The sequence below is a fragment of the Pseudophryne corroboree genome, chromosome 12 (genome assembly GCF_028390025.1).
Source record: "Pseudophryne corroboree isolate aPseCor3 chromosome 12, aPseCor3.hap2, whole genome shotgun sequence".
Classification (NCBI taxonomy): Eukaryota; Metazoa; Chordata; class Amphibia; order Anura; family Myobatrachidae; genus Pseudophryne; species Pseudophryne corroboree.
In genome coordinates this window covers 161,024,204-161,043,510 of record NC_086455.1, presented here as the reverse complement: position 1 = coordinate 161,043,510, position 19,307 = coordinate 161,024,204, and the positions used below count along the sequence as shown (strand labels likewise).

General features: G+C 47.0%; 1 protein-coding gene across 5 annotated transcripts in view; it reads left to right on the top strand.

The window, feature by feature from the left end:
• The window catches only part of EML1 (EMAP like 1), a 151,136-nt gene that overhangs the window by 119,833 nt on the left and 11,996 nt on the right, over positions 1-19,307 (top strand). For all 5 annotated transcript variants that reach the window (XM_063948362.1, XM_063948361.1, XM_063948364.1 and 2 more), the window contains 7 exons: positions 1,281-1,380; positions 10,437-10,588; positions 11,187-11,312; positions 12,389-12,520; positions 13,490-13,557; positions 14,020-14,108; positions 16,277-16,374. In XM_063948362.1, the coding sequence (XP_063804432.1) occupies positions 1,281-1,380; positions 10,437-10,588; positions 11,187-11,312; positions 12,389-12,520; positions 13,490-13,557; positions 14,020-14,108; positions 16,277-16,374 (765 nt within the window). The remainder of the gene's footprint in view (positions 1-1,280; positions 1,381-10,436; positions 10,589-11,186; positions 11,313-12,388; positions 12,521-13,489; positions 13,558-14,019; positions 14,109-16,276; positions 16,375-19,307) is intronic.

Below are 19,307 nucleotides of genomic sequence, written 5' to 3'. Positions count from 1 at the left end.
TTATCATTATTATTATTATTACACAAGTATATTATTATTATCATTATTATTATTATTACACAAGTATATTATTATTATCATTATTATTATTATTACACATGTATATTATTATTATTACACACGTATATTATTATTATTACACACGTATATTATTATTATTAGTATTATTATTTTACACACGTATATTATTATTATTAGTATTATTATTTTACACACGTATATTATTACACATGTATATTATTATGAAACATGTATATTATTATTATTATTACACACATATAATATTATTATTATTATTATTATTATTACACATGCATATTATTATTAATATACACCCGGAGTGGCGGTGGTGCTTGCCTCTCCTGAGGTAACTGGGGAGCGTTCGCAGGGTAACTGGCTTGTCCGGTGAGGGCTCCTGGCTCTGACGTTGTGGTGGGGGGATGATTCCTCACAAGCATTCGGGATACATGAGGTGGGGTACATGAGCTGGGGTACAGGCATTGGGGTACATGAGGTGGGGTACAGGCATTCGGGTATAAGCATTGGTGTACATGAGGTGAGGATTTGAGTAACAGTCCGGCTCTCTGGCTACCAGAACACACGCGGGCCCCCGCGCTAATCACGGCACACGCGGGCCCCCGCGCTAATCACGGCACACGCGGGCCCCCGCGCTAATCACGGCACACGCGGGCCCCCGCGCTAATCACGGCACACGCGGGCCCCCGCGCTAATCACGGCACACGCGGGCCCCCGCGCTAGTCACGGCACACGCGGGCCCCCGCGCTAGTCACGGCACACATTGGTCCCCACAGCAATAAAATTTTAAAAATAAAATAAAAATATATATACTGGACGCTGCTGTACTTGAGTAGGTTAGTAAGATCTGGAGCTGTGATGGAGCTGTTGTCCGTCTCCCTCCGTTAGCGGCGCATCCAGCAGTGAGGAGCAGCACTGGGCGGGCAGGCGATGTGTCGTGCGTGACCTATGAGTCACGCTGCGGCTCCATTGGTCACAGGCTGAGCTGCATCTGGGCCACCGGGAAGAGCCCAGCGCTGCCGGGGCCTGAAATGATAAATGAAAGTGAGGCAGCGGCAGGGGCATCTCTGGCGGCACATTTCAGAACCATTTACGGCGCACTAGTGTACCGCGGAACAGCAGTTGGAAAATGCTGCCCTAACCCCAACCCCCAAAGTAACCCTAATATAGTATAATAACCCAAACTATTAAAACAATCCTAATCGCCTATACCTAATCACTTACATTCACTTTTATAAACCTAGAAACAAGAGAAACCAAAGTTCGTGCTGTGCGTCACTTTTTCGGAGAACGGCGACACAATCACCGGGGACTCCAGTGGGAACCTCCTGGTTTGGGGAAAAGGTAAAAGAAGTATTTTGTGTTTTCATGTACTACAGATGTGTCCGCATACATCCAGCCTCAATACGCCGCACAGCATGAGAGCCTGTTGGGAATGAACCGCCAGATGCCTGGAGGCTCTGCTAGCGTCGGGCGTCTTTTGTTTGCCGAAAATGCGTCTTAGTTGCAACACAATGTGACTAGGACGCACGAGGAGACTGCGCTGAGTTATGTGATATAGGACACTTGTATATTGTGTGTGTCTGAGTCTGTATACGGGGCACAGTGGAACTTGTATTGGGAAAAAGCTGCTGCTGCTACATTGTAGCATGTCGTGTACAGATTCAGAGACTCCGTCGCACACAGATATACAAGTGTCATATATCACATTAATCAGCACAGTCTCCTGGTACGTTCTAGGTGCATTGCATTGCGACTAGGAGGCATTTTCAGCAAATAATACACAAAAAGACCCACAATACTAGCAGAGTCTTATGGGACCTGTCGCACCCAGGTGTGCTCTTGGCATGACTGCAGCAATGTTGTATAAAGACAAATCTGTATTAACCATTGCAATGATCCCAAATGCCTATATGAGTATGTTTGGATACATGTAAGATTTCTTACCCTGTAAAGAACTTGCTACTGTGGCTCCTTCACCAAACAGGGAAAACAGACAATGTGTTTGGTGAAAGCGTTTAAGGGGGGAAATTCAATTGCCCACGTTAATATTTCATGCAGTAAAAGTGGGACTGTGCTGTGATTTTCTTTTTCTTCGGGCTATCCAAATAGAGCCCGTTTTTCCGAACGAAAAATGACCCGTTTTCAAGCAAAAACACAGTATCTGGGATAAGTTCCCGGACCTATATGTTCTTGTGATCACGGACGTGAAAACAGGTAGCTTATCAGAGATTTCTTTCTGAGACCTTATCGGGTCCCGAAAACAAAATCGCAGATAAATGCCGGCGTCAGGGGCTAATTGGATAGCCCCTGAGAGATCAATTGGCCGCGGAATAATTGCACCTTTCCATTGACGAGTCCTAGCTTGGATTTACCAGGTAGGAACATTTTACATCTTTCAGACTTGCAGCATTTACCATTAACGGGTCTACAAAACATGAGTTAATATGTTGACATTCCTGCCCGCCTTACATTGGCGTGATCTACCGTGCAACGCTGCAAGTCACTGAGGCTTATGTGAGCGCACGTGTGTATGTCTGCGCGGATAATTTCACACATCACACTTTAAAGTGACCAGTTTCATAGAGTCCGAGGTGAGAGGGAGATACAGTAGGTTCCGTGTGGGGTTATGCCCGAATGTCTATTCCATAGGACAAATAGAAGCGTCTCCAGTAGGTTACAGTTTTGTGTTTTCATGACCTGTGTTTTTGTTGCCTTGTCTCTTACATAAAACATATTTCATAGCAAAGAGACAAAAAGAAAGACTCTATGCGAGAGGCACTCTTATGGTTAACCACGAGAATGCCCCTAGTACAGAGGGGCGGGAACCCCCGAGTCGTCATCTTTTTTTCTCATTTTGCTATTGGACCATTGTTCTGACTCTAGGGAGCGCTATCAGCTACCATAATGTTTTGCACCATTGCGCATAAAGGGGGTCATTCCGAGTTGATCGCTAGCTGCCGTTGTTCGCAGCTCAGCTATCAGGCTAAAAATCGGCATTTCCGCGCATGCGTATGCACCGCAATGCGCAGGCGCGTCGTACAGGTACAATGAGCATCGTGGGTTTGCACAGAGTCTAACGAACATTACTGTTGCACGGCCGAACGCAGAAAGATTGACATGAAGTGGGCGTTTCTGGGTGTCAACTGCCCGTTTTCAGGGAGTGTTTAGAAAAATGCAGGTGTGGCTGGGCGTTCGCTGGGCGGGTGTGTGACGTCAAAAGCCGTCCCTCAGTCGTTAGAATCAACGCACACGAAGAGTAACTACAGGGCTGGTCTTGTTTTGCACAAAACGATTTTGCAGGCGCTCTGCTGCACAGGCGTTCGCACTTCTGCAAAGCAAAAATACACTCCCCCGTGGGTGGCGACAATGCGTTTGCACGGCTGCTAAAAACTGCTAGCGAGCGATCAACTCGGAATGACCCCCAAAAACCTTTATTTAACAAGTTGGTTCCAAGAATTATTTCGTTGTTACTTCAGATATCCTGAGTTTGCCATCTAGTGGCAACACAGAGTATGGGAAAAGTATCCGGTGTGGATACTTTCTCATATCTTTGTTTCACATCCTATATAATAAAAGGCTAACGCTGCTCCTTACCCCTGTGGGGGGGATTCAAGTGTTTTGTGCGCCAGCGGCCACCAGATGGCTCCCTATGGAACATTTCAAGAGTTGCTCCGTTCGGGCGCGCACTGCCACCGGCGATGAAATTACTGTTGTTCCGTCACGGGCTGGTAACTAGTAAATCATATTTAAGCAGTCATGGGCTCTCCACCAGAGGACATGCTGGGACATGTGCTTCTATCACAGCCGGGGAGTCGGGTCGTCTGTCCCAGCCATATGGAGCAATCAGCTGCTGTGGCAGACTGTAAATTGGGGATGATGGGACTTGCGGAAAGTCGCCCTGACTGAGAGAATCGCGAGTGCGCTAAGTGGCACCAATAGATTGGTGGAGAACACACATTGGTTCAGAAACTGCAGCTGGTTATGAAAATATAATGGTAACAGCTGCAGCATCATCCGCTTCAGTAGGAAGAATATTTTCCACATTTGGGGGGACATTTACTAAGCAGTGATAAGAGCGGAGAAGTGAGCCAGTGGAGAAATTGCCCCATCAACCAATCAGCAGCTCTCTATAATTTTACAGTATGCAAATTATAGATGTTACTTCAGTGCTGATTGGTTGCTATGGGCAACTTCTCCACTGGCTCACTTCTCCGCTCTTATCACTGCTTAGTAAATGTCCCCCTTGGTTTGGTGCAGTCAACACGGAGAACCCACTTGGGTACTGACAAAGCTGCAAAACCTGTGTTTCTTTTTAAGGCGTTGAATATACCTTACATGTCGGCTTATTCAGATGTACAAATCAGGCAATGGCCGACTACTGTAACTTTCATCATCTTTGCTGTTTCTTTGCTTTTGCAGTGTGTGTGATTTGTGTGTAGTTTGCTGTGCCATGCCACGATTCACCGTGACACTCTCAAGTCATTTAAATATATTTCTCTGACGTCCTAGTGGATGCTGGGAACTCCGTAAGGACCATGGGGGATAGCGGCTCCGCAGGAGACTGGGCACAAAAAGTAAAAGCTTTAGACTAGCTGGTGTGCACTGGCTCCTCCCCCTATGACCCTCCTCCAAGCCTCAGTTAGATTTTTGTGCCCGAACGAGAAGGGTGCAAGCTAGGTGGCTCTCCTGAGCTGCTTAGAAGTAAAAGTTTAAATAGGTTTTTTATTTTCAGTGAGTCCTGCTGGCAACAGGCTCACTGCATCGTGGGACTAAGGGGAGAAGAAGCGAACTCACCTGACTGCAGAGTGGATTGGGCTTCTTGGCTACTGGACATTAGCTCCAGAGGGACGATCACAGGTTCAGCCTGGATGGGTCCCGGAGCCGCGCCGCCGGCCCCCTTACAGAGCCAGAAGAGCGAAGAGGTCCGGAGAAAGCGGCGGCAGAAGACGTTCCTGTCTTCAAATAAGGTAGCGCACAGCACTGCAGCTGTGCGCCATTGCTCTCAGCACACTTCACACTCCGGTCACTGAGGGTGCAGGGCGCTGGGGGGGAGCGCCCTGAGACGCAATAAAAACGATATAAAAACCTTATATGGCTAAAAAAAATGCATCACATATAGCTCCTGGGCTATATGGATGCATTTATCCCCTGCCAGTTTCCTGAAAAAAGCGGGAGAAAAGGCCGCCGTGAAGGGGGCGGAGCCTTTCTCCTCAGCACACAAGCGCCATTTTCTTTCACAGCTCCGCTGGAAGGACGGCTCCCTGACTCTCCCCTGCAGTCCTGCACTACAGAAACAGGGTAAAACAGAGAGGGGGGCACTATTGGCAGCTAATATATAAATACAGCAGCTATAACAGGGAGTAACACTTATATAAGGTTATCCCTGTATATATATAGCGCTCTGGTGTGTGCTGGCAAACTCTCCCTCTGTCTCCCCAAAAGGGCTAGTGGGGTCCTGTCCTCTATCAGAGCATTCCCTGTGTGTGTGCTGGGTGTCGGTACGATTGTTTCGACATGTATGAGGAGAAAAATGATGTGGAAGCAGAGCAATTGCCTGTGTTAATGATGTCACCCCCTAGGGAGTCGACACCTGACTGGATGGTAGTAATTAAAGAATTACGTGACAATGTCAGCACTTTGCAAAAAACTGTTGACGACATGAGACAGCCGACAAATCAATTAGTGCCTGTTCAGGCGTCTCAGACACCGTCAGGGGCGCTAAAACGCCCGTTACCTCAGATGGTCGACACAGACCCTGACACGGATACTGAATCCAGTGTCGACGGTGACGAGACAAACGTAATGTCCAGTAGGGCCACACGTTACATGATCACGGCAATGAAGGAGGCATTGAACATTTCTGACACTACAAGTACCACAAAAAAAGGGTATTATGTGGGGTGTGAAAAAACTACCAGTGGTTTTTCCTGAGTCAGATGAATTAAATGAGGTGTGTGATAAAGCGTGGGTTTCCCCCGATAAAAAACTGCTGATTTCTAATAAATTATTGGCACTATACCCTTTCCCGCCAGAGGTTAGGGCACGTTGGGAAACACCCCCTAGGGTAGATAAGGCGCTCACACGCTTATCAAAACAAGTGGCGTTACCGTCTCCTGATACGGCCGCTCTCAAGGAACCAGCTGATAGAAGGCTGGAAAATATCTTAAAAGGTATATACACACAAACCAGTGTTATACTGCGACCAGCGATCGCCTCAGCCTGGATGTGCATCGCTGGAGTGGCTTGGTCGGATTCCCTGACTGAAAATATTGATACCCTGGATAGGGACAGTATATTATTAACTATAGAGCATTTAAAGGATGCATTACTATATATGCAAGATGCACAGAGGGATATTTGCACCCTGGCATCTAGAGTAAGTGCGATGTCCATTTCTGCCAGAAGAACGTTATGGACGCGACAGTGGTCAGGTGATGCGGATTCCAAACGACATATGGAAGTATTGCCGTATAAAGGGGAGGAGTTATTTGGGGTCGGTCTATCGGACCTGGTGGCCACAGCAACGGCTGGAAAATCCACCTTTTTACCCCAGGTCACCTCTCAGCAGAAAAAGACACCGTCTTTACAAACCCAGTCCTTTCGTCCCTATAAGGGCAAGAGGGAAAAAGGCCGCTCGTTCCTGCCCCGGGGCAGAGGAAGGGGAAAAAGACTGCACCATGCAGCCTCTTCCCAGGAGCAGAAGCCCTCCCCCTCTTCTGCCAAGTCCTCAGCATGACGCTGGGGCTCTGCAAGCAGACTCGGGCACGGTGGGGGGCCGTCTCAAGAATTTCAGCGCGCAGTGGGCTCACTCGCAAGTGGACCCCTGGATCCTGCAGGTAGTATCACAGGGGTACAAATTGGAATTCGAGACGTCTCCCCCTCGCCGGTTCCTGAAGTCTGCTCTACCAACGTCTCCCTCCGACAGGGAGGCAGTATTGGAAGCTATTCACAAGCTGTATTCCCAGCAGGTGATAATCAAGGTACCCCTCCTACAACAGGGAAAGGGGTATTATTCCACGCTGTTTGTGGTACCGAAGCCGGACGGCTCGGTGAGACCAATTTTAAATCTAAAATCTTTGAACACTTACATAAAAAGGTTCAAATTCAAGATGGAGTCACTCAGAGCAGTGATAGCGAACCTGGAAGAAGGGGACTATATGGTATCTCTAGACATCAAGGATGCTTATCTCCATGTCCCAATCTACCCTTCTCACCAAGGGTACCTCAGGTTTGTGATACAAAACTGTCATTATCAGTTTCAGACGCTGCCGTTTGGATTGTCCACGGCACCACGGGTCTTTACCAAGGTAATGGCCGAAATGATGATTCTTCTTCGAAGAAAAGGCGTATTAATTATCCCTTACTTGGACGATCTCCTGATAAGGGCAAGGTCCAGGGAACAGTTAGAGGTCGGAGTAGCACTATCTCAGGTAGTGCTACGTCAGCACGGGTGGATTCTAAATATCCCAAAATCACAGCTGATTCCAACAACACGTCTACTGTTCCTAGGGATGATTCTGGACACAGTCCAGAAAAAGGTGTTTCTCCCGGAGGAGAAGGCCAGGGAGTTATCCGAGCTAGTCAGGAACCTCCTAAAACCAGGACAAGTGTCAGTGCATCAGTGCACGAGAGTCCTGGGAAAAATGGTGGCTTCTTACGAAGCGATTCCATTCGGAAGATTCCATGCAAGAACTTTTCAGTGGGATCTGCTGGACAAATGGTCCGGATCGCATCTTCAGATGCATCAGCGGATAACCCTGTCTCCAAGGGCAAGGGTATCTCTCCTGTGGTGGTTACAGAAGGCTCATCTTCTAGAGGGCCGCAGATTCGGCATTCAGGATTGGATGCTGGTAACCACGGATGCCAGCCTGAGAGGCTGGGGAGCAGTCACACAGGGAAGAAATTTCCAGGGCTTGTGGTCAAGCATGGAAACGTCTCTTCACATAAATATCCTAGAGCTAAGGGCCATTTACAATGCCCTAAGTCAAGCAAGGCCTCTGCTTCAGGGTCAACCGGTATTGATCCAGTCGGACAACATCACGGCTGTCGCCCACGTAAACAGACAGGGCGGCACAAGAAGCAGGAGGGCAATGGCAGAAGCTGCAAGGATTCTCCGCTGGGCGGAAAATCATGTGATAGCACTGTCAGCAGTGTTCATTCCGGGAGTGGACAACTGGGAAGCAGACTTCCTCAGCAGACACGACCTCCACCCGGGGGAGTGGGGACTTCATCCAGAAGTCTTCCAAGTGATTGTAAACCGTTGGGAAAAACCAAAGGTGGACATGATGGCGTCCCGTCTCAACAAGAAACTGGACAGATATTGCGCCAGGTCAAGGGACCCTCAGGCAATAGCGGTGGATTCTCTGGTAACTCCGTGGGTCTTCCAGTCGGTATATGTGTTCCCTCCTCTTCCTCTCATACCAAAAGTACTGAGAATCATAAGAAGGAGAGGAGTAAGAACGATACTCGTGGCTCCGGATTGGCCAAGAAGAACTTGGTACCCGGAGCTGCAAGAGATGCTCACGGAGGACCCGTGGCCTCTACCTCTAAGGAAGGACCTGCTCCAGCAGGGACCTTGTCTGTTCCAAGACTTACCGCGGCTGCGTTTGACGGCATGGCGGTTGAACGCCGGATCCTGAAGGAAAAAGGCATTCCAGATGAAGTCATCCCTACCCTGATCAAGGCCAGGAAGGATGTAACTGCAAAACATTATCATCGCATTTGGCGAAAATATGTTGCGTGGTGTGAGGCCAAGAAGGCCCCTACGGAGGAATTTCAACTGGGTCGTTTCCTACATTTCCTGCAAGCAGGATTGTCTATGGGCCTAAAATTAGGATCCATTAAGGTTCAAATTTCGGCCCTGTCGATCTTCTTCCAGAAAGAACTGGCTTCAGTGCCTGAAGTTCAGACGTTTGTCAAAGGGGTACTGCATATACAGCCTCCTTTTGTGCCTCCAGTGGCACCTTGGGATCTTAATGTAGTTTTAGGGTTCCTAAAATCACATTGGTTTGAACCACTTGCCACAGTGGATTTGAAATATCTCACATGGAAAGTGGTAATGCTGTTGGCCCTGGCTTCAGCCAGGCGCGTATCAGAATTGGCGGCTTTATCCTATAAAAGCCCTTACCTGATATTTCATTCGGATAGGGCGGAATTGAGGACTCGTCCTCAATTTCTCCCTAAGGTGGTTTCAGCGTTTCACATGAATCAACCTATTGTGGTACCTGTGGCTACTAGGGACTTGGAGGACTCCAAGTTGCTGGACGTAGTCAGGGCCCTGAAAATATATGTTTCCAGGACGGCTGGAGTCAGAAAATCTGACTCGCTGTTTATACTGTATGCACCCAACAAGCTGGGTGCTCCTGCTTCTAAGCAGACGATTGCTCATTGGATTTGTAGTACAATTCAACTTGCACATTCTGTGGCAGGCCTGCCACAGCCAAAATCTGTAAAAGCCCATTCCACAAGGAAGGTGGGCTCATCTTGGGCGGCTGCCCGAGGGGTCTCGGCTTTACAACTTTGCCGAGCAGCTACTTGGTCAGGGGCAAACACGTTTGCTAAATTCTACAAATTTGATACCCTGGCTGAGGAGGACCTGGAGTTCTCTCATTCGGTGCTGCAGAGTCATCCGCACTCTCCCGCCCGTTTGGGAGCTTTGGTATAATCCCCATGGTCCTTACGGAGTTCCCAGCATCCACTAGGACGTCAGAGAAAATAAGAATTTACTTACCGATAATTCTATTTCTCATAGTCCGTAGTGGATGCTGGGCGCCCATCCCAAGTGCGGATTGTCTGCAATACTTGTATATAGTTATTGTTACAAACAAATCGGGTTGTTTATTGTTGGAAGCCATCTTTTCAGAGGCTCCTACGGTTATCATACTGTTAACTGGGTTCAGATCACGAGTTGTACGGTGTGATTGGTGTGGCTGGTATGAGTCTTACCCGGGATTCAAGATCCTTCCTTATTATGTACGCTCGTCCGGGCACAGTATCTTAACTGAGGCTTGGAGGAGGGTCATAGGGGGAGGAGCCAGTGCACACCAGCTAGTCTAAAGCTTTTACTTTTTGTGCCCAGTCTCCTGCGGAGCCGCTATCCCCCATGGTCCTTACGGAGTTCCCAGCATCCACTACGGACTATGAGAAATAGAATTATCGGTAAGTAAATTCTTATTTAAAGTTAGTGTTTTAAAAGAACTTTGTATTATGGATTTTAATTGGTTTATTTGTTTTCTTGATAATTTGTATAAAAATCCATTTTAAATATAAATAACAATAAAAAAAAAAGATTTAAATAAAAAAAAAATCAGATTTTTTTTTTGTTTTTGTTTTTAAATCCTGATTTTTTTTTTTCCCACACCCTGATTAACACTTGAATGTCTGTTTTGCATTTGTAGGTACGAATAGGATTAGCCACGCCATCCAGGGAGCTCACGAAGGTGGCATTTTTGCACTCTGCATGCAGAGAGATGGAACGTTGGTGTCTGGAGGGAAGGACAGAAAACTTATATCCTGGGCCGGAAATTATCAGAAACTGAACGTAGCTGAGGTGAGGGGATTATCAGTGCATATACACTGATGCAGAGTTTGCAGCAAAATAATACCCCTTTTCCACTAGCTCTCAGAAACACGGGTAAATGCGCGGGGGCACGCATTTACCCCTGTTTTTCCCAAGTGGAAAAGGGTCCCCCGGCAAATTCCCGGATCAAGTGATCCGGGAATCCTACCCTGGTAGCTAGCCGGGTTGAACACGTGTTCAACCTGGCTAGCTGTCTTGTGTGAACGGGAGCCGTGTCGAGGCGACACGGCTCCCGTTCACAGTGTATGGGAGGGTGGCGCTGGGAGATCATGTGATCTCCCAGCACCGCCCCTGCCGCGTCACTAGCCTTGTCACCAACCTGGCAATTGCCGGGTTGGTGAGCGCTATCTTTAGGGGGCTGTAGCACGGGTTGCCGCCCGGCTGCGACCCGTGCTACAGTAGTGGAAAAGGGATATTAGCGTACATTCTTCCCCCAAAAATATGCACTTACAGATACTTTTTGAGCCATGGCTGAAGGAACTGTAGATGGTGATTATAGTTACATACAGTATAGTGATAAGAGTCGTGTTTACTCAGCAGATAATTACTGGTTGATATTTCCTCTAAGATTCCAGAGCAGTTTGGCCCGGTGCGGACTGTGGCAGAAGGAAAGGGGGACGTTGTGCTAATCGGTACCACTAGAAACTACGTTCTTCAGGGCAATTTATCAGGAGTCTTTACCACAATCACCCAGGTAAGTGGCTGAATAATGTATATTCTTCCGCAGTATTTATTTACATTTTAATAGTGTGCGTGTGCAATAATATTCGACCCTCTAAAGCAGTGGTCAGGGAACAGGGGTAAATTACCCCAAATGGGGTAAAAATGAAATTCCCTTGTCTCTTCTGCGCCTCCTCCTCCTTCTCTCTCTTCTACTCCTCTTTTCCTTGTCTCTCCTCTGCTCCTCCTCCTTGTCTCTCTTTTACTCCTCCTTCTCCTTGTCTCTCTTCTGCTCCTTCTCCTTGTCTCTCTTTTACTCCTCCTCCTTGTCTCTTTTACTCCTCCTTCTCCTTGTCTCTCTTCTGCTCCTCCTCCTTGTCTCTCTTTTGCTTCTCCTTCACCTTGTCTCTCCTCCTCCTTGTCTCTTCTACTCCTCTTTTCCTTGTCTCTCTTCTGCTCCTCCTCCTTGTCTCTCTTTTACTCCTCCTTCTCCTTGTCTCTCCTCTGCTGCTCCTCCTCCTTGTCTCTCTTTTACTCCTCCTACTCCTTGTCTCTCTTTTACTCCTCCTACTCCTTGTCTCTCCTCTGCTCCTCCTTCACCTTGTCTCTCCTCCTCCTTGTGTCTCTTCTACTCCTCTTTTCCTTGTCTCTCTTCTACTCCTCTTTTCCTTGTCTCTCCTCTGCTCTTCCTCCTTGTCTCTCTTTTACTCCTCCTCCTCCTTGTCTCTCTTCTGCTCCTCCTCCTTGTCTCTCCTTTACTTCTCCTTGTCTCTCCTCTGCTCCTCCTTCACCTTGTCTCTCCTCCTCCTCCTCCTCCTCCTTGTGTCTCTTCTACTCCTCTTTTCCTTGTCTCTCCTCTGCTCCTCCTCCTTGTCTCTCTTTTACTCCTCCTCCTTGTACATCCTTTACTCATCCTCCTTCTTTTTCTCCTTGTCTCTCCTCTTCTCCTTGTCTTTCCTCTCCTTTTCCACCTCTTTGTCTCCTCTCTACTTCTCCTCCTCCTCCTCCTCCTCCTCCTCCTCCTCTTCTCTCTTCCATGCACTGTATCACTTAACCTTGTCTCTGATCTCATTAGTCACTAAAATAACCAAGGTGCTTTGGTTTGTATAGGGTCATACTGATGAACTGTGGGGGTTAGCTGCACATTCTCAGAAGCCTCAGTTCCTGACGTGTGGTCATGACAAACAGATAACGCTGTGGGATGCCATCAGCCATAGTCCAATCTGGACCAAGACCATTGAGGTGTGTAAATGGATTCCATCTGGCAAGGAAGAACCTGTTTTACAGTGAATTAAGATTTGTTCATGGGTGTTGAAAGTGAACATGCCACAATGTGTTCTGAGTACATGTACAAATTCATATTAGTTTCACCTCTGTTTACCTTGGGGCAGATGTACTAAGCCTGGAGAAGTGATAAACCAGTGATAAGTGGAAGGTGATAACGCACCAGCCAATCAACTCCTAACTGTCAATTTACATATTGAAGCTGATTGGCTGGTGCGTTATCACTTTGCACTTATCACGGCTTTATCGCTTCTCCAGGCTTAGTACATCTGCCCTCTTGTTACTTTTTTTTTTTTGCATACAATTTTTTTTTAAACTATCTCCTAATGCCTCTATTACAGTGGTTCTCAAACTCGGTCCTCAGGACCCCACTCGGTTCTTGTTTTCCATGTCACCCAGCAGCTGCTCTGTGTATCACCAACTGTCACTTATAAAAAAAATCTACAGGTGACCTGCAAAACATGAACTGTGTGGGGTCCTAAGGACCGAGTTTGAGAACCACTGCTCTATAACATAGCATCCCAAACTGATGTGAGTAAAGGCAGAGTTCTCAAGGTTATTGCAATGATGTCATTGTCATTTGTCTGATATAGGGATATACTGTATCCAGAATGCCGTCCTACTTCTCTTTTGGTCCTAGCTTATTGCTAGATACAAGATATATTGAGGGGGTGGGAGCAGAGGAGGGTCTTTGAGGGTTGGGAGACCTGCATACAGTATATGAGCAGTAGCTGCCAGCGCAGTCTGAGGAGACAGCCTGCCTCGTCCATGTTCTTAATGGGTATCTGTAGGCCAAGTGTCGCACAAGATTTCACCAATGAAGCGTTAGTATGCAGAAACGACACTTGTGTCATGTGGGGAACGTGGGTGTGGTTTGTGGGAGTCCTTTCCCCCCCCAGTAACCTGCGTGTTCTCTCTCTGTTCCAGGATCCAGCGCAGTCCTCTGGTTTCCACCCTAGCGGGTCTGTTGTAGCGATAGGGACTCTCACAGGGAGGTATGTGCCTCTGTGCCTCTTACAGGGGTGCCCATAAGTTATATTGGTGCTCAGTCCAAGAGAACGCCAGTAAACTGCATTTACCATAATAATCATTCCGTACCAGCATAAATACACAATATGATTTTAAAAAGTCGCATTATATCATTTAACCTGCATTGCATCCTACACGTCACACAGTTTAAAGCACGATAAAGATAAATGTGGCATACCCCCAATTATATTTGGGAGCACTTAACTTGGTATTGCTGCAGTATTGTAAGTAGTGGCTGTGGGGGTGGGCGGTGATATTAGTGGCTTCTGCTCTACACATTAGCCAAAGGTGCCTTTATACTGCAGTACTGATTCCCTGTCGCACGCTGGCGCCCCCTATTTGTCATACACAGCAGCGCTTCCCTGCATCCTGTGCACGAGGCTAGCAGGCGTCTCCCAGATCACTCCGCCTCTCACTTTGTCCTGCAGGTGGTTTGTGTTAGACACAGAGACCAAGGATCTGGTCACCGTACACACAGATGGGAACGAGCAGCTCTCGGTCATGTGTTACTCCCCAGGTGTGTATGCCTTTAATCTCCTTTCAGTGAGTTTTCATAGCAGAAATTGGGGCTTCAGCTTCTAAGAATAACAAACGCTAATCTTATCCTGGGACGGCAGATTTAAGAATTGCACCTCCAAATCTTTCAATGTATAATGGAATGGGGCTAAGGGCTGCGAGGTTAAGGGGTCTATTCATGAAGCAGTGAAAAGAGTGGAGAAGTGAGCCAGTGGAGAAGTTGCCCATGGCAACCAATCAGCTGCTCTGTATAATTTGAAAGTATGCAAATTATAAATGTTACGTCAATGCTGATTGGTTGCCATGGGCAACTTCTCCACACTTTTTACACCTTCATGAATAGACCCCTAGAAATCGAAACAAAACGCTATGTCACCATTGAATCTCTGCCATCAAAGGCAGAAAAACATCAGACTCTCACTCATCAATGGCAATATCATCGATTATCGACCGCAAACCATTAATAGTCAGTGGCCAACCTTACTAAGAAGGGTGAACAGGCCTTCAGTCGGTAACTCTTCTGTGTCAGCGTAAGTATAAAATCCTCGGGTCATTGAACGTAAAGATCTCCCCAATGCCTTTCATTGGGCCTGATTCTAAGTCGTACTAATTGCAGATACACACGCAAATGGTCGATTATAAACTGCGCATGCTAAAAAGGCACAGAATACATGCCTCCCACCCACGGTGAGTGCGCACAGAGGCCTGAGGATGCACCATATTACGCAGTGTTGCGTGCATGCTGCAGGACTGGTTGCAAACTCAGACGCTTAATTGCTCCATTAGCGGCCACATGCTGACAGAAGATATTCTTCACCTAGCCTGAGGCAGGTGCAAGTTTCCACGGTGCGACCGACGGTAGCGTCTAAAGACTCGCCAGGCATATTTACAGCGTCTCATGATGCTCACAGTGGGTCCAGTTCTAAGACATGCACAGGCAGGCTTGTACACCAGGGAATGGCTTGTAGCGGTGTTAGAATGAAGCTGCACGCTGTACACTGACAGAAGACGCACACACAGGCTCGGAATCCGCTCCCTTACCGTACGTCATTCAGGCTGGTTGTACCGTCTACTGTTATGTTTAGAGTCCGCTTCTATATTGCCACACTATATAGAGCCTGTATATTCACTAAGCAGTGACTGGTGCTGACCAGATGGAACATTCCAGATACAATTATCTCCTGCAGCTGAGATGATTGGACATCTTTAAACCTCATGTATTTAGTGTATTTTACATGAGGAAAACAATGGAACCCCGGACAAGTGTAGAGACGGATTTGTATGACTGAGAATGTGTAGTCGCCAGAGGGGAACTGACAGGAGGCCTTGTTGGCTTCTTTATATGATCCAACATGACCCACAGGTCATTCTATACCACACTGGCCAGAAGTCGCTGGATGTCAAAATGAGCACCTGTCCCGATCAGAATGTGACCAGGATCAGCCTATGTAATAATACAGCGGTCCAGCATGTGTGGGCTACATGCAAAAGCAGCCAGTATTTACCCTGCATGCAGACATAATAAATACCCCTTGCAGTACAGCATGGTTTGGTTCCAGGAGCAAATATGACCCTTTTCTTTTATATATTACCTGTGAATGAGACCCTAACTGTGCTCCATAGAATCCCGTTCCATGCTTTGAGGGAACACATGTGGGCGAGAACATGGGAGACGGATTCTGTTCCCTGGCAGCATAAGACAGGACACACCCAGGTTAGGGAGGGGTTGAGTGAACAATGGCTTCATAGGTTACTGGGCCATATAGCTGTGAGGGCTGGACACCATCACCAGACATTCGCGTCTATACTCCCGTCATCGAACCCAGAATGGACATTGATGTCAGTGGACTGCACAACCTCTGAATTCTCCTGTTGGCCACACACACAGTTGGCGGCCATTTTGTGTCTCAGTGATGTCCCTGGTGGCTAATGAGTAAGACCAGCTGTGTATAGACCTACTGGTTCAGCCTGTGAAATGGTGGCCTCCCACATTGCTTAGACGACAGGTGTTCATGTACCCCGCCAAATCTCGGAGAGGACATGAACGAGTCTCGTCTGCCACCATTTTGCAAACTGTATTTATTTGATGGAACTGGCTGCACAATCTGCTGACTCATTCCCGGGACCATCTTCCATCTACTTCTTCTCTCTCTCTCTTTCTCTGAATAGATGGAAATTTCCTTGCAATCGGTTCCCATGACAACTACATCTATATTTATGCTGTTAATGAGAATGGAAGAAAATACAGTCGCATTGGCAAATGCTCGGTAAGTTCTGTTCCCCTATAATGATGCATGAAAGGTTTACGGTCCCTAATGGTTTATTTTGAAGGCGGCGGCGCTCAATAACCAATCGCAATAACATAAAACAAAGCGCAATAAAGTCAATTACAACAGAATCTTATCTCGTGTTTCATAAAGGCACAATCAGTATCTTCACCCCTCTCTCGTCTTGTTGAAGCCAGTAGGCAAATGACCGCAAGCGTGGCTGCTAGCGAACGACAGCTTCACCTTACCCCCAGTGTGACCAAATCAGTTGTGGCTGGTGGAAGCTATTCCATCTTTATACCACCAGGGGGCGAACCGTTTAATTTCTATAGGATTAATATTAGTCACCTTTCATTTCTGCTGTATAGCCCAAGTCAGATTATTGTAGACTCTGCATATGCCGCAGTGAACGTACAGCCCTTTACGCACTTCTGAGCAAGTCAGACACAGGATTAATATATCGTCAATGTTGCTGCCTACCTAAAGGGCCCCATACACTAGAACGATAATGCCCGATTTCATCCTATTTCGGGCATTCGAGATGATATATCGGGTGAAATCGGGCATTTTGGATGTGTTTCCGATCCGATGCGCGTTCCCATGAGGGTCGGATCGGCTCCCCTAGATCGTTAAGGGCCCCATACACTACAACGATATGTCTGAGGCTGAAGTCGGAGGCGATTTGCCTTAAACTCTCCCGGGAGCTTCCTGGGAGTGGTTCCATACAATTTGGTACATTTTGCATGCGATCTAGGGGAGCCGATCCGACCCTCAAGGGAACGCGCATCGGATCGGATCGGATACACCTCCAAAATGCCCGATTTCACCCGATATATCGGCCCAAATGCCCGAAATTGGATTAAATCGGGCATTATGTATGGGGCCCTTATCTTCTCCGTCCCATCCAATCATGCTGTAATTGCTAAATGTAGTTAAGTATTTAAGGCCACCTCTAACGAGCTACGCTTTTCCTGCAATGCATCCTTAGAAAAAAACAATTGCACATTCTCAGATTTTTGGCCGTCTGTAATAGTTATTTGTTCACGGTCCGTTGCCTGGGACATCCTTCCATTCCGCCGTGTGGGCCCCTGATGGAATGAGGCCTCAGCAAGGGAGACTTAATGAAGTAGGGGCACGGGTGTCCGGTCCTACTTCTGAACCCAAGGCCGGGTTTCACTAGGACTTGCCCTCACCAAACATCTACTAAGGAATTATCCATTTTATGAAACTGTAATGAACGTATATTTGTCTATTTAATGAGCTTGAGGAACACGGCTAATGCGGGATCCAGTCTGAAGATCGACAGTGCCTAGGTCGACAATGTTTGGGCCAACAGTCACCAGGTTGACATGTTTTCAAGGTCGACAGGGTTTCTAGGTCGACGTGTTCTAGGTCGACAGGTCAAAATGTCGACATGAGTTTTTCACAATTTTTTTCCTTTTTTAAAAAAACGTTTTCATACTTAACGATCCACGCGGACTACGAATGGGAATAGTAACCTGTGCCGAGCGCAGTGGTAGTAGAGCGAGGCACCTTCGCTCGCCATGCGAGGGGACACGGTGCACTAATTGGGCTTCCCGGTACGGAGAAAACGACACCAAAAAAAACATGAAAAACTCATATTGACCTTTTGACTTGCCGACCTAGAACATGTCGACCTAGAAACCCTGTCGACCTATATTGGTCGACCTAAACATTGTCGACCTAGACACTGTCGATCTAATAATCCAAACCCTTCCGTATGAGCGGGGCATTTTATTCATGCATTTGCCCTAAAAGATGGAATGTTGGAATGTTTCCCAAAATCTTCTAATTAGTTAGGAATTAGATGGCGCTTGTACACACGGAGACGGTATACAATTAAAATGAAAACACCTTTAATATAGTATAATTAAAAAAAACAAGCATCAGAATAGAAATGTATAAAAGTATATAAGCGTAATGGCCAATAATAAATAAAATAGAACTGCTAAATTAACCTCCCGGTGTCTCAGATGACATAGGTGTGGATATGGTTAATAAACAGACCTGCTATATAGTCGTATATAGCGAGCTGAAATAGGAGCTATCAGTGCCTGGTCAATTCTTTTTACAGCCTGAACGCATATAGTGCTCCATACAAATGTTTATTAGGATCCACTAGTAATTCCAACTCTGGGGTCTATTCATAAAGCAGTGAAAAGTGTGGAGAAGTGAGCCAGTGGAGAAGTTGCCCATGGCAACCAATCAGCTGCTCTGTATGATTTTATAGTATGCAAATTATAAATGTTACTTCAGTGCCAATCGGTTCTTCTCTACTGGCTCACTTCTCCACAGTTTTCACTGCTTCATGAATAGATCCCTCTATCTGCGGAGACTCTCAGTAAGTCCAGTCAGTCTCTACGCAGTGGGAGATCCAGAGTAGTATCCAAACCAATATAAAGCAGTCGGTACAGCTGTATTAGTGTATGCTGAGAATGCGGGCTTTACTCACTTACCTGTAGAGGTGGTTAGCGTGATCAATCCACATAACAAACGTTAGAGGGGTTAGTGCTGTACCTCCTGTATAATCCCGTGGCTGGTAAGTGAGCAGGCCTGGTTCGTTACAGTATGCAGCATACAATGCAGGCTTTCCATATAGGCTGTTATATGGGCAGTGGCTCTCCTTACATCAGCAGGACTGACTGGGCATCTGTCATATTGTTAGAGCACTGGCATTCCCCTGCTAGGGTTAGAAACACACACCCTAGGTGCCAGACCTTTTGTGTTTATAATTAGTTAGGAATGACTTGTTAAACAGCATCCTGTATGTACGACTGACTTCATTACAGTGCCGATGTTTATGTAGTAGAGTGATTTCCCTAGAGACTTGTACGGCACATGCGTTACACAGTGACCGCACAAAGGCGATGTGATCAAGACACGCGGTATCCGATACGTGACGGGCGGTGACG